Source organism: Polypterus senegalus, chromosome 6 (assembly GCF_016835505.1).
Source record: "Polypterus senegalus isolate Bchr_013 chromosome 6, ASM1683550v1, whole genome shotgun sequence".
NCBI lineage: Eukaryota > Metazoa > Chordata > Cladistia > Polypteriformes > Polypteridae > Polypterus > Polypterus senegalus.
This window is the reverse complement of record NC_053159.1, coordinates 9,186,638-9,202,716: the sequence shown is the minus strand read 5'-3', so window position 1 is coordinate 9,202,716 and position 16,079 is coordinate 9,186,638. Positions and strand designations below refer to the sequence as shown.

The 16,079-nt window shown below is 44.6% G+C and overlaps 1 protein-coding gene across 4 annotated transcripts in view; it reads left to right on the top strand.

Annotated features, from left to right (window-relative positions):
- cps1 (carbamoyl-phosphate synthase 1, mitochondrial) overlaps positions 1-16,079 on the top strand; it is a 269,036-nt gene that overhangs the window by 53,318 nt on the left and 199,639 nt on the right. For all 4 annotated transcript variants that reach the window (XM_039755356.1, XM_039755359.1, XM_039755355.1 and 1 more), the window contains exon 14: positions 11,446-11,635. In XM_039755356.1, coding sequence (XP_039611290.1) covers positions 11,446-11,635 — 190 coding nt within the window. The remainder of the gene's footprint in view (positions 1-11,445; positions 11,636-16,079) is intronic.

Sequence of the window (16,079 nt, the reverse complement as noted above, 5' to 3'; positions counted from 1 at the left end):
GTTCACTTGGTGCCTTAGCTAAACAAATACATGCAATTCCAGGTTTTGTCACAGTGCCCCCCTACAGGCTCTTCATAGGATCCAAACGAATTTCACCTAAATTGTCACTTTAGTGCTGGCCATTTGTGACCGGTGTGGGTCTTGCTTCATATCCCCACCTCTCTTCTGGGAGCCTCTCCAACCCAACACCATCGTTAATGTATCTGGATGAGCTGGTCTGATGGGGACACATCATACTGAGCAAGGAGATGAAGTAAAAAGTGTACAAGTGCTTTTACTAAAATAAAAAATAAAGACACAAACCTAAACAGTGATCATAATATACACATATATATATATATATATATATATATATATAAACTGCTCAAAAATTAAAGGAACACTTTGAAAACACATCAGATCTCAATGGGAAAAAGAAATCCTCCTGGATATCTATACTGATATAGACTGGGTAATGTGTTAGGAACGAAAGGATGCCACATCGTTTGATGGAAATGAAAATGATCAACCTACAGAGCCCTGAATTCAAAGACGCCCCAAAAATCAGAGTGAAAAATGATGTGGCAGGCTAGTCCATTTTGCCAAAATTTAATTGCAGCAACTCAAAATTGTACGCAGCACTTTGTATGGCCCCTGTGTTCTTGTATACATGCCTGACAACATCGGTGCATGCTTCTAATGAGATGACAGATGGTGTTGTGGGGATCTCCTCCCAGATCTGGACCAGGGCATCACTGAGCTCCTGGACAGTCTGAGGTGCAACCTGGTGGCATTGGATGGACCAAAACATAATGTCCCAGAGGTGTTCTATTGGATTTAGGTCAGGAAAGTGTGGTGGCCAGTCAATGGTATCAATTCCTTCATCCTCCAGGAACTGCCTGCATACTCTCACCACATGAGGCCAGGAATTGTTGTGCACCAGGAGCCACTGTACCAGCATAGGGTCTGACAATGGGTCCAAGGATTTCATCCTGATACCTAATGGCAGCCAAGGTGCCTTTGTCAAGCCTGTAGCGGTCTGTGTGACCCTCCATGGATATGCCTCCCCAGACAATCATTAACCCACCACCAAACTGCTCATGCTGAATGATGTTACAGGCAGCATAATGTTCTCCATGGCTTCTCCAGACCCTTTCACTTCTGTCACGTGCTCAGGGTGAACCTGCTCTCATCTGTAAAGCACAGGGCACCAGTGGTGCATCTGCCAATTCTGGTATTCTATGGCGAATGCCAATCGAGCTGCATGCTGCTGGGCAGTGAGCTCAGGGCCCATTAGAGGACATGGGGCCCTTGGGTCACCCTCATGAAGTCTTTCTGGTTGTTTGGTCAGAGACATTCACACCAGTGGCCTGCTGGAGGTCATTTTGTAGGGCTCTGGCAGTGCTCATCCTGTTCCTCCTTGCCCAAAGGAGCAGATACTGGTCCTGCTGATGGGTTATGGACCTTCTATGGCCCTCTCCAGCTCTCCTAGAGTAACTGCTTGTCTCCTAGAATCTCCTCCATGCCCTTGAGACTGTGCAGGGAGACACAGCAAACCTTCTGGCAATGACACGTATTGATGTGCCATCCTGGAGAAGTTGGACTACCTGTGCAACCTCTGTAGGGTCCAGGTATCGCCTCATGCTACCAGTAGTGACACTGACTGTAGCCAAATGCAAAACTAGTGAAGAAACAGTCAGAAAAGATGAGGAGGGAAAAATGTCAGTGGCCTCCACCTGTTAAACCATTCCTGTTTTGGGGGTCATCTCATTGTTGCCCCTCTAGTGCATCTGTTGTTAATTTCATTAACACCACAGCAGCTGAAACTGATTAACAACCCCCTCTGCTACTTAACTGACCAGATTAATATCCCAGAAGTTTCATTGACTTTATGCTATACTCTGATTAAAAAGTGTTCCTTTAATTCTTTTGAGCAGTACTCGGCTCGTCTGTCTGGGATCTCCCACAGTCCTTTGTAGTCCTCGATCCAGAAGTGTTTGAGCCCTCAGTCCATGTGATTATCCAACACTTCCGGGTCAGGTAAAAACTTCTCTTTTTCTTCAGCTCGGCAGTATAACAATTCTTCCGTTCCCGTGACTTGGAAATACTTCCGGGCTATACGGGAAATATAAATCCCTGGGCCTCCTGCAGCGACTCCTGGCGGCCCCCTTGGTATCCAGCAGGGCTGTACATTATAATCCCACTGTCCATAATTCCCTGCTGGCATTCGGAGCACCTCTATGCTGCAAAGAGGGCTCCATCTGGCGGCCTGGGGGTATTGGGCAGGATGAATGGCCGGCCATATCTCACAATCTCTATATATAATCTTCATTTAGATCTTGATCTTTGTTTGTCCGTGAATGAATTAGAAGAAGAAGCACTAGATGGCAGTAGAGAGACAGCTAAAACACAGGCATTGCATTAAGAATCTCCTCCAGGCTTATACTACTGAAGACTGTAGTACGCCAGTCACACCTCAAAACACAGACATTCAAACTAAACAAATTGTTGTGCATTAAATTATTAACTTAACTAAAGAGATCTTCATTTAGATCTTGATCTTTGTTTGTCCGCAAATTCCACGCATGCGTAGACCACCTTCCAGTTTAGTACGTTGTTGTTACTCACGGATGTCAACAATGTGCCGGAATAACGAAAGGGGTGGTGGACAGTGTTACGCTGGTTAGCTCCTGAGGTCTGGTTAGAGAATGAGATTGCCGAAGATAAGAGGTACGTGCCTACGTAACATATGAATGAAAGAAAGGCAGTGGGGAAAATGAATGACAACGCAACAGCACGTTCCGGAAATTATTATTGTTACGTTGTAGCCGGCGAGTGCAGCGCGTCTCACAGTTGCACCGTGGCTTGCTCACATGTCAGTGACGTGATGCCTATTTATCCTTTAAAGAGCCTGGATACCTATGTGTCCCCCTTTTATAACCATTGCTCCGTGTATATTGCTTTACTCTTTGGATTGCCACAAAGCAACCTGCGAGATTGGAGAAAGGTTGAGAAGAAATCGTGAGAGGAAACGACAGCGTCGTGAAAACGAGATGGACTGTGAACAGATAGAAGCAGAAATGCTCCCACACCACCACATAATTACTATTCGGACAGCGATTCCGAGTAGGCTGCTTCTATCGAATCAATGTCCAAGGGGTTTCTTTTGTAATTTTGTTTCCCTTATAAAAAATCATAATGCTGTGCGACGAAGCGTTTAAACAGGGAGCCCTTCACAGACAACTTTAACACGCGCAGTGTAGTTGGGCGCACATGGCTAGTATATATATATATATATATATCAATCCATCCATTATTTAACCTGCTATATCCTAACTACAGGGTCACGGGGGTCTGCTGGAGCCAATCCCAGCCAGCACAGGACGGAAGGCAGGAAACAAACCCGAGGCAGGGCGCCAGCCCACCCCAACGCAGGGCACCCACACACACCAAGCCCACACGAGGGACAATTTAGGATCACCAATGCACCTAACCTGCATGTCTTTGGACTGTGGGAGGAAACCCACGCAGACACGGGGAGAACAGGCAAACTCCACGCAGGGAGGACCCGGAAAGTAAACCCAAGTCTCCTAACTGCAAGGCAGCAGCGTTACCCACTGTGCCACCGTGCCGCCCTATATAAATATATGTACTCTGTATATATAAAATCCTAAGCCTAAAAGTGCAACGATTTTATGTGACATTTTTGTGTCATAATTTTTCTCATACTTTAAATCGGGCTTATTTTAAAACCTACATACATACTGTATGTTTGGTATCATTCTTTTCAGAATTTATCAAACTTTAATGTGATGTTGTTAGATTTCCATCCATCCATTATCCAACCCGCTATATCCTAACTACAGGGTCATGGGGGTGTGCTGGAGCCAATCCCATCCATCACAGGGCACAAGTCAGGAAACAAACCCTGGGCGGGGCGCCGGCCCACCACATGTTGTTCGATTTTCAGATTCTTATTCCGTTTTTAAATTATAAACTAAAAAATATCAAGAGCTCATGTCTCGCGAGACGAGACTTTGTGCCAAGAGATTTAACCATGCCCGGGGCCAGAAATAAAAGACAAAGACTAGGACAGTTGCTGTACAGGCTTTTAAATTTTTGAAGTGCCATGTGAGATGAAGATCACACGACATGCAGCAGCAGCAGCAAACCAGCAGCTGACCGAGCAAAAAAAAAAAAGATTTGTTTCCCATTGTATCACCGTTTAAGTGGGGGTTACAGAGTAGCGACTGCGTCTCCTTGGGGTGCGTTCAGCCCCCCTCTTCACAACGCGAGCAGCAGAGACGCGAACTGGCTGGTGTATAGCGCAGGCCAGGGGGGTTGTCGAGCAAAGCGAGCAGGGGTAAGCCCCCTAGCATATACTGTATATATATATAAATATATAAATAAATATATATTGTGGAAATGGCCCGGACACAGACAGGCAGACATGTTGTAAAGTCACCACCACACGTTTATTTACAACTATTTACAACAATCCGTGCACACAAATCCCCCAAAGTCCTGGCCACACAACACCTTTCTTCGGGCCGCCTCTACTCTCTCTTCTCCTGCCTTGTCCTGCCTCCACCCGACTCCAGCCTCGAATGAAGGGAGGTGGCCCCTTTTATTAGCACCCGGATGTGCTCCAGGGGCATCCACCGACATGCCCTTGTGTGGCGGAAGTGCCGGCTGTACTCCCGGAAGCTCTCCGGGTCTCCCTTCTTCTCTTCCCCCCAGCACTTCCTGGTGTGGCGGAAGTGCTGAGGTTCATGGGCTCCAAAGGCATTGGGGCGCCCCCTGGCGGTGACCATGGGTCCCTACAGGGTTGGGCTTCCAAGCCCTCTACTCGTGGCCCCCTAAGCAACCAGGGTGGCGGCCCCCACGTGATCCAGGGCGGGCCTAGACCCTCTTCCGGTCCTTCAGGGCATCCCGGCTGGGTCGTCACCCCTGGCATCCCTGACAATATATATATACTGCTCAAAAGAATTAAAGGAACACTTTTTAATCAGAGTATAGCATACAGTCAATGAAACTTATGGGATATTAATCTGGTCAGTTAAGTAGCAGAGGGGGTTGTTAATCAGTTTCAGCTGCTGTGGTGTTAATGAAATTAACAACAGATGCACTAGAGGGGCAACAATGAGATGACCCCCAAAACAGGAATGGTTTAACAGGTGGAGGCCACTGACATTTTTCCCTCCTCATCTTTTCTGACTGTTTCTTCACTAGTTTTGCATTTGGCTACAGTCAGTGTCACTACTGGTAGCATGAGGCGATACCTGGACCCTACAGAGGTTGCACAGGTAGTCCAACTTCTCCAGGATGGCACATCAATACGTGTCATTGCCAGAAGGTTTGCTGTGTCTCCCTGCACAGTCTCAAGGGCATGGAGGAGATTCTAGGAGACAAGCAGTTACTCTAGGAGAGCTGGAGAGGGCCATAGAAGGTCCATAACCCATCAGCAGGACCAGTATCTGCTCCTTTGGGCAAGAAGGAACAGGATGAGCACTGCCAGAGCCCTACAAAATGACCTCCAGCAGGCCACTGGTGTGAATGTCTCTGACCAAACAACCAGAAAGACTTCATGAGGGTGACCCAAGGGCCCCATGTCCTCTAATGGGCCCTGAGCTCACTGCCCAGCAGCATGCAGCTCGATTGGCATTCGCCATAGAATACCAGAATTGGCAGATGCACCACTGGTGCCCTGTGCTTTTTACAGATGAGAGCAGGTTCACCCTGAGCACGTGACAGAAGTGAAAGGGTCTGGAGAAGCCATGGAGAACATTATGCTGCCTGTGACATCATTCAGCATGAGCAGTTTGGTGGTGGGTTAATGATTGTCTGGGGAGGCATATCCATGGAGGGTCACACAGACCGCTACAGGCTTGACAAAGGCACCTTGGCTGCCATTAGGTATCAGGATGAAATCCTTGGACCCATTGTCAGACCCTATGCTGGTACAGTGGCTCCTGGTGCACGACAATTCCTGGCCTCATGTGGTGAGAGTATGCAGGCAGTTCCTGGAGGATGAAGGAATTGATACCATTGACTGGCCACCACACTTTCCTGACCTAAATCCAATAGAACACCTCTGGGACATTATGTTTTGGTCCATCCAATGCCACCAGGTTGCACCTCAGACTGTCCAGGAGCTCAGTGATGCCCTGGTCCAGATCTGGGAGGAGATCCCCTACAACACCATCTGTCATCTCATTAGAAGCATGCACCGATGTTGTCAGGCATGTATACAAGAACACAGGGGCCATACAAAGTGCTGCGTATAATTTGGAGTTGCTGCAATTAAATTTTGGCAAAATGGACTAGCCTGCCACATCATTTTTCACTCTGATTTTTGGGGCGTCTTTGAATTCAGGGCTCTGTAGGTTGATCATTTTCATTTCCATCAAACGATGTGGCATCATTTCGTTCCTAACACATTACCCAGTCTATATCAGTATAGATATCCAGGAGGATTTCTTTTCCCATTGAGATCTGATGTGTTTTCAAAGTGTTCCTTTAATTTTTTGAGCAGTTTATATATATATATATATATATATATATATATATATATATATATATATATATATATATATATATATATATATATATACAGTACATGCCAAAAGTTTGGACACACCTCCTCATTCAATGTGTTTTCTTTATTTTCATTGGTAGATTCTCACTGAAGGCATCAAAACTCTGAATGAACACACGTGGAGTTATGTGCTTAACAAAAAAAGGTGAAATAACTGAAAACATGTTTTATATTCTAGTTTCTTCAGAATAGCCCCCCTTTGCTCTGATTACTGCTTTGCACACTCTTGGTATTCTCTCGATGAGCTTCAACAGGTAGTCACCTGAACTGGTTTTCACTTCACAGGTGTGCCTTATCAGGGTTATTTAGTGGAATTTCTTGCTTTATCAATGGGGTTGGGACCAGCAGTTGTGTTGTGCAGAAGTCAGGTTAGTTGGACGATCATTTATTTTTCAACAGGACAATGAACTCAAACACACCTCCAGGCTGTGTGAGGGCTATTTGACCAAGAAGGAGAGTGATGGAGTGCTGGAAATGGTCATGAGAATCAAGAAAAGACATTGAATGAGGAGGTGTGTCCAAACTTTTGGCCTGTACTGTATATATATATATATAGGTATATAATTTTTTTCTATTTCATTTCTATCTGTCTTTCAGTCTGTCTGTGTAGTGTCATTTATATCCTTCTATCTGTCTATACTTTCATTTCATTAAAGTATGAGAGTGGCTGCGATTTCCAATTGCATCTTATGACTGGGCTGTTTGACGATCAGAAGAATTTCTATCATGTCAGTGTTATGGACTGAGAGTCTCAAAACAACAACAACATTTATTTCTATAGCACATTTTCATACCAACAGTAGCTCAAAGTGCTTTACATATTAAAGAATAGAAAAATGAAAGACACAATTATAAAACAAAATAAATCAACATTAACATCGAATAAGAGTAAGGTTCAATGGCCAGGGGGGACAGAAAAAACAAAAAAACTCCAGACGGCTGGAGAAAAAATAAAATGCAATAAAAACATGCAACTCCCAAATAGTTCTAAAAATGCCCACTAGAGGGGGGTATACTGCCATATTCTGGCTAGCTATAAAGGCAAGCACAGAAATGTTTTATAAAATAAAAAGATTTATCGTCTTAGAATTCTCTATTTTACTAAAGTATCTCTGCAGAGCACAACGGCAAAAAACAGTTGCCTTAAAGATAAGGCAATCCAAAGCTGACACAGTCCCAAAATGAATCCAATAAGGTCAAAACACACAGAGCACAAAGATCCAGACAAGATACAAGAAGTTTATTGTCATATACACAGTAAAAACAAATGTTAAAACCATGTAATGAAATTCTTACTTTGCTTGCTCACCTTCATATACAAAGACAGAAGGACTAAAGAAGTATACAAAGAAATAGCAATTACAATTCTAAGATTACAAAATAAGGTACACAGTGCCTGCTGACATACCGCAGCAGTCAGTACGATTTATGAGGCTATGACTTGTGGTTTGGATTGACTTTAACTTTTAGCATTGCTGAGGAGTCTGATTGCTTGTGGGAAAAAAAAACTGTGTGTCAGTCTTGTGGTGCGTGATTTCACGCTCCTGTAGCGCCTCCCTGAGGGAAGCAGTGTGAAAAGCGTGTGTTGAGGATGAGTGTTGTATTTAATTACAGTCATATGAAAAAGTTTGGGAACCCCTCTTAATTCTTTGAATTTTTCTTTTCATTGACTGAGCTTTCAAAGTAGCAACTTCCTTTTAATATCTGACATGGCTTATGGATACAGTAGGATTTCAGCAGTGACATTAAGTTTATTGGATTAACAGAAAATATGCAACATGCATCAAAATTAGACAGGTGCATAAATGTGGGCACCCCAACAGAGAGATGACATCAATACTTAGCTGAGCCTCCTTTTGCTCCTTTGAGCCTCTCGACGCTGCCCTCCTATAGCCTCTGATGAGTGTCTGGATTCTGGATGGAGGTATTGTTATCCATTCTTCATACAGAATCTCTCCAGTTCAGTTCAATTTGATGGACAACCTTCTTTAACTCACCTCATAGATTATCGATGATATTCAAGTCAGAGGACTGTGACGGCCATTCCAGAACATTGTACTTCTCCCTCTGCATGAATGTCTTTGTAGATATCCAACTGTGTTTTGGGTCATCGTCTTGTTGGAATATCCAACCCCTGCGTAACTTCAACTCTGTGACTGATACTTGAACATTATCCTGAAGAATTTGATGATATTGGGTTGAATTCATCCGACCCTCGACTTTAACAAGGGCCCCAGTCCCTGAACTGGCCACACAGCTGCACAGCATGATGGAACCTCCACCACATTTGACAGGAGGTAGCAGGTGTTTTTCTTGGGATGCGGTGTTCTTCTTCCACCATGCAAAGCGCTTTTTGTTCTGACCAAATAACTCCATTTTTGTCTCATCAGTCCAAAGCACTTTGTTCCCAAATGAATCTGGCTTGTCTAAATGAGCATTGGCATACAACAAGCGACTCTGTTTGTGGCGTGAGTGCAGAAAGGGCTTCTTTCTCCTCACCCTGCCATACAGATGTTCTTTGTGTAAATTGTGCTGAATTGTAGAACGATGTACAGATACACCATCAGCAGCGAGATGTTCTTGCAGGTCTTTGGTGGTGATCTGTGGGTTGTCTGTAGCCATTCTCACAATCCTGCTCATATGCCGCTCCTGTATTTTTCTTGGCCTGCCAGACCTGCTGGGTTGGTTTAACAGCAACTGTGCCTGTGGCCTTCCATTTCCTGATTCCATTCCTTACAGTTGAAACAGACAGTTTAGACCTCTGAGATCGCTTTTTGTAGCCTTCCTCTAAACCATGAGACTGAACAATCTTTATTTTCAGATCTTTTGAGAGTTGCTTTGAGGATCACATGCTGTCTGTCACTCTTCAGAGGAGAGTCAAAGGGAAGGAAGCACAACTTGCAGTTGACCACCTTAAATACCTTTTATCACTCATGACTGGACACTCCTGTCTATGAAGTTCAAGGCTTAATGAGCTCATCCAACCAATTTGGTGTTGCCAGTAATCAGCATTGAGCAGTGACAGGCATTCAAATCAGCACAATGACAAGGGGACCCACATTTGTGCACAGCCAGTTTTTCACATTTGATTTAATTTCATACAACTAAATACTGCTTCACTAAAATCTTTGTTGGAAAACACCGCAGTACTCAGATGTTCCTAGGAAATGAAAGACATACCACCGTTATCTTTTTTGTTGAAAGGAGAGTCAATTATTATGCAGGCTGAGAGGGGTTCCCAAACGTTTTCATATAACTGTATGTTGCGCACCCTCCTGATGTCCCTACTAATGTAGATGTCCTGTAAGGAGGAGAAGGTTGCTCCAGAGATGTGCCGTGCAGTTTTAATTACTTGCTGGAGTGCCTTCTTTTCCTGCAAGGAGCAGTTTCCGTGCCATACAATAATAGAGCAGGTGATAACACTCTCTATTGTACCCCTGTAGAAATTGGTGAGAATTTTGGTTGGCATGCCAAATTTCATCAAAGATCCAGAAGTTCAAGAAAGCATTAAGCACAGCAAAATAAACACGTGAACTCACCAACTCCAGAGCGCATTCACAATGGACCACCAGGAACTGTGGGAGACCCTCTGGATTTAGATGATGGAGGACAGTCCCTGGGGGTGATTCGCACTTGGGGGACTACCCACAAAACACACAGAATAATGCATATAATCAGCCAAAATAATAATAATAGGTGGAAAACATGAATGTGAACCTCAACCCCTAAAGGAATTCTGGCTGAGATATGACAGTCCCAAATTTTCAGTTGGCGGTCTTGTGGTGTTAGCAAGTATCACAAGCCAATTTTCTGATGTCGCCGTCAAATTTCCTGAAATTTATTGTGTGGCGACTGCAGCGAAGGGTCCAGCTGCAGACCTTCATGACTTAGTAGCTGCTCATGGGCAGCCAATTGGATTGCAGGTTTTTGTCACCTGGTTTACTCGACTTGAGTCAGATGACCCTCCGCCAACCCTCACCTTAATAGCGTAAGCAGGCGTGACGCTGACGACTAACGTGAGGTGAAAACCTTCTCAACAGAGTGGAGCTCTTGAGGTCCACCGCTAAAGTCTATTGGTGTGTTGTAAACTTGTAGTCTGAGCACCCACTTCGTGGCATGTGGTTGGACCCAACGTGCTCGTACGACTGGTGACTCTAGTGGGCAGTTTTGAGAAGTTGCTCCTCCATCCATCCATTATCCAACCCGCTATATCCTAACTACAGGGTCACAGGGTTCTGCTGGAGCCAATCCCAGCTAACACAGGGCGCAAGGCAGGAAACAAACCCCGGGCTGGGCGCCAGTCCACCACAGGTCTCTCCTCCATGATTTCTAAAATTTGGTCAAATGCAATTTAGGTAAAACATACAGGTAACCAACACAACAAGTGTCATGGAAGCTCTTCTATGCCTGCTATGTCAGAATATGATTTTCTTCCGTGAAGGGTGACGATAGCCAGGATCCAATCAGGAGTGAGAACATGCGTTTTCCGAACTCTTCATTTTTCGCGCATTAACGTTGAAATGCTGTGCTAGCTTTTGTAAAAGTATCTGGTTCCAAAAAAACGTTCTCATAAATATTCATTTCCACAGGTACAAAACGCTGGGGTGGGGTGGACATAAGGCAAACATGGAGAATGATGTCTGTGTTTTTTAACGTAGTAGTGTGGACGAGGCCTAAACGAGTGTAGGACATGGAAGAAAGGGATATTTTAAGGTTAATGTTTCCTTGCACTACTTACCCTTTATGATCCTTTCTTTATCTGACTTGAGTTTTTCCCAGAAGCTGCTCCTTGGAATTATTCATTTGCATGGAAGAACAATTTTGCAGTGAAAGACGAGTAATATGTTTGCTTTGTTCTGTTCTCCAAGGAAGAAAACCTAAAAACGGTGCTGATGAACCCCAACATTGCTTCTGTGCAGACCAATGAGGTGGGGTCTAAGCAAGCGGACTCGGTCTATTTCCTTCCTGTCACCCCAGAGTTTGTCACCGAGATCATTAAAGCAGAACGACCTGATGGGATACTGCTGTCCATGGGTGGGCAGACGGCCTTAAACTGTGGTGAGTTGCATTGTAGTTTAAAAGCAGCAGCAGAAGTAATAGTAGTAGTGAAAGAGAATGAAAAGAAATTTAAACTTTCACGTCTTGTCCTTGTCCTGGTTGTAGTGTCCCCCTCTTAACAGGATCCACTCCTTTCCATGGAGTTTCCATGGTCTGCAGCATCTCTTGAATTCAGGGTATAGCGGTCTGGTGATGCTCAGATTCACACCATCAAAGGGACGGTGATTTGTTTATTTATTGTTTTGGTGGAGATCCCAGGAACGCACCCAGCCTTGGCCCGACTCGCACCACTCACACGCAGAGACAAGATCAGGTCAGGTCAGGATGGGGAGCAGGCACTGGTACAGCACGTTGGCACACCCACCACACACGATGAAACAGCTCAGGATACCTCCCAGGCAGACACGCGGTCCAGTCCCACCCTCCGGAAACAACCCTCAATCTGCCGCAGCCAGGTGTCACGTGGGTGTACCTTTGGCCAAGTCCTCAACAATGAGGATCCTGCGAGTCGGACCACCTCCAGGGAATCGCGCCACATGGCCGTGGTGCCATAACTGACGCTCCCTCACAATGCAGGTCATGTGCCTCATTAAGGACTCCATGAGCAACACAAAGTCAGACCAACGGTACCCAAGGATTCTCCTAAGAGAGACACATAAGAAGGAGTCCAGTCTTCATCTCAGGTCACTGGATAGCATCCATCTCTCGCAGCCATATAGCAAGACAGGAAGCACCAGGACTCTAAAGGCTTGGACCTTCGTCCTTTTACAGAGATATCAGGAGCGTCACACACCCCTTTCTAGAGACCTCATGACCCCCCCATGCTCTCCCAATCCATCTACTGACTTCATAGAAGACATGAATTTGATTGCCGAGGTAAGTAAACCTCTCGACGAGGTTGGCGCTCTCTCCGCAGACAGACACACTGCTGATGGCTGTGCCCAAGAGGTCATTAGAGGCCTGGCTCTTTGGTTTTTATCAGGACACTCGCAAGTCCAGACACTCAGACCCCTCACTCAGTCTCTCGAGAGCACCGATCAGAGCCTCCATTCAGTGCAGGATTTACGTATATAAGCTACACAAGCTATAGCTTAGGGCCCCCGCCTTCTTGGGGGCCCCCAAAACAAATCACATAGAATATCTGGACTTATAAAGGGCCCCATGTCTCAAATAGCTTAGGGCCTTATCAAGTCTAAATCTGGCCCTGCCTCCATTGACTCTGCGAAGATCACAGCATCGTCAGCAAAGTCAAGATCAGTGAATCTCTCTTCATTAACAGATGCCACCCCAGCCGCTGGACCCCACGACCCTGCCCACCACCCAGCCCATGGAAGCATTGAACAGAGTAGGAGGGAAAAGCCTGCCTCACCTCTACAAAGCACACACCTTATCAGTGTACAGGCTGGCCATGATATCCAGCGACTAAGGGGGGAATCCCATGAAGTCTCAGGATGTCCCATGACTTAACAGCAAATCAGATAAATAACTGTGCGATATACTGAATGAAACACAAAGAACAAATAAACAGTTAACCCTCTCTTTTCCCCAAGACAATAATAATTACAAAGACAACAATAAACCCTAATGACCCAGGCCATAAACACTCCCAATGCAACGGTAGTCAGTCAGTCAATTTTCAACCTGCTATATCCCAACGCAGGGTTATGGGGGTCTGCTGGAGCCAATCCCAGCCAGCACAGGGCACAAGGCAGGATCAAATTCCTGGGCAGGGTGCCAGCCCACCGCAGGACACACACACACATATGCCAAGCACACACTAGGGACAATTTAGGACCACCAATGCACCTAACCTGCATGTATTTGGACTGTGGGAGGAAACCCACGCAGACACGGGGAGAACATGCAAACTCCACGCAGGGAGGACCCAGGAAGCGAACCCAGGTCTCCTAACTACGAGGCAGCAGCGCTACCCACTGTGCCACGCAATGGTAGCAGATGAAGTGGAATGGTGGAAAAGATGACGAATAAGGGGATAACTTTCTGTTTACACTAGAATTACCAGAGTCTACGAAAAAACTCGTAGATCCGGCCCACCTTAAAACCGTTCTCACTTCTCTGCCACCGTCTTTTGTCTTCTAAATGTGCCGATTAAAACGAGCAGCCAGCAGCCGGCTATTCCATCCCTCACCGTTGCAGAACGTTCATTACGCTTTCCCAGCTCATGCCTTGTTTGATTAACTGGGAGTGACTCAACTGCTGGAGTTTTAGAGTGGAAATAATAGATCGTTATTTGGAACACTTGCATTTCATGTGTGTTCCATTTCTATAGTAATCTGTATAAACACATTGTTAAAACAGAACCTTTTTCATATTTTAATAATAAATGTTACAAAATGTAGGCATAAACTATAGAATATGTAAAGCCTGATTTCCAAAGATCAAATAAACACTATCACAAAAGGTTCAAGAATGCTGCAATAGCTGCCTTGGCATAGCGCTAAGATTTGTTTCTTAGAGCCCGGCCTGCTTACCCTGTCTCAGAGCCTCGAGTTCGATTCCCCGCTGGGGAGGAAGTGTTCATTTTTTTTCTTTTCTTGTTAACCTTCGCCGCTCTGCCTGCCTGCAAGCGTCTGCTTTCTGTGTGGTGGGGCGTTTTTTTTTTCTTAAGTAAATCGTTAAGTTTAAAATGTCGAATGGGGTTATTTCTGTTCATTAATTCATGCTTTCATTCATTATAGCTAATACTGTTATCAAGTGGTCGCTATTTTTGCCTGGTCGTCTTTATCTCCATTCTCACTTTGCCTGTTGTCACATATACAATCTATCATATAGTGCCTTTCACATCTATCTATCTATCTATCTTTATCTCCATCTATCTATCTATCTATCTATCATATAGTGCCTTTACATCTATCTATCTATCATATAGTGCCTTTCACATCTATCTATCTATCTATCTATCATATAGTGCCTTTCACATCTATCTATCTATCTATCATATAGTGCCTTTCACATCTATCTATCTATCTATCTATCTACTTCGGTCTGTGCATTATTCAGTGATCTGTCTGACCGTGTGCGTCTTACAGAACTTAAAAATAAGAACAGTTATAAGGGCAATTGTTCAAGTAAATTGCAGTATCAATTATTAAAAAATATTTTAAAAAGAGCATCCCACATGAAAATATAACGATCTTATTAACTGACAGTGCATACTAGTTTATTAATTTTATGTCCGTTTGAGGTAAAAAAGAAAATACATTAAATCATATATCAATCGACACACGCTGCGCGCAGGCGAGCGGGCAGTGAAAGTGGAGATAAAGACGACAGATAGATTGTATACAACAGGCAAAAATAGCGACCACTTGATAACAGTATTAGCTATAATGAATGAAAGCATGAATTAATGAACAGAAATAACCGCGATCGACATTTTAAACTTAACGATTTACTTAAGAAAAAAGAAAAAAAAACGCCCCAGCACACAGAAAGCAGACACTTGCAGGCAGGCAGAGCGGCGAAGGTTAAAAAGAAAAAAAAAATAACACTTCCTCCCCAGCGGGGAATTGAACTTGAGTCTCTGAGACACGATAAGCAGGCCGGGCTCTAAGAAACAAATCTTAGCGCTACGTCAAAGCAGCTATTGCAGCATTCTTGAACCTTTTGTGATAGTGTTTTATTTGATCTTTGGAAATCAGGCTTTACATATTCTTTAGTTTATGCCTACATTTTGTAACATTTATTATTAAAATATGAAAAAGGTTAATGTGTTTACACAGATTACTATAGAAACGGAACACACATGAAATGCAAGTGTTCCAAATAACGATCTATTATTTCCACTCTAAAACTCCAGCAGTTGAGTCACTCCCAGTTAATCAAACAAGGCATGAGCTGGGAAAGCGTAATGAACGTTCTGCGACGGTGGGGGATGGAACAGCCGGCTGCTTGCTGCTCGTTTTAATCGTCACATTTAGAAGACAAAAGACGGTGGCAGAGAAGTGAGAACGTTTTTAAGGTGGGCCGGATCGACGAGTTTTTTCGTAGACTCTGGTAATTCTAGTGTTAAATAATGTATGAAACAATCTTACCGGCAGTCCTGATGCGGTGATGGGCTCTCCCCGATGAAGTACAATGACCAATCCAACACTACTCAAATGGCAGGCAGGCACGAGACAGTCCAAACATCTTCGCAGGTTCGACGATCCAAGATAGAAACGATATTCCAAAGGAAGTATTGGAGATGAGACAGACGGGCGAATGCGAACACAAAACAACGGGGTCCCTTTTTAAAGTTCCCTTCCATCCTGCTTGTCCCCAGCAGCCCCTGCGCCTGTTGCAGATGTCCAATCAAGGCAATACCCTCGGGGCAGGCTGGGAAATGGAGTCCGTTAATCTGAAGCGCTGCTACAAGGTTACTGATCCACATTGCCTGTCACTGTTCATGCTCTCCAACGGGGTCTTTGGACAATGACCTTGC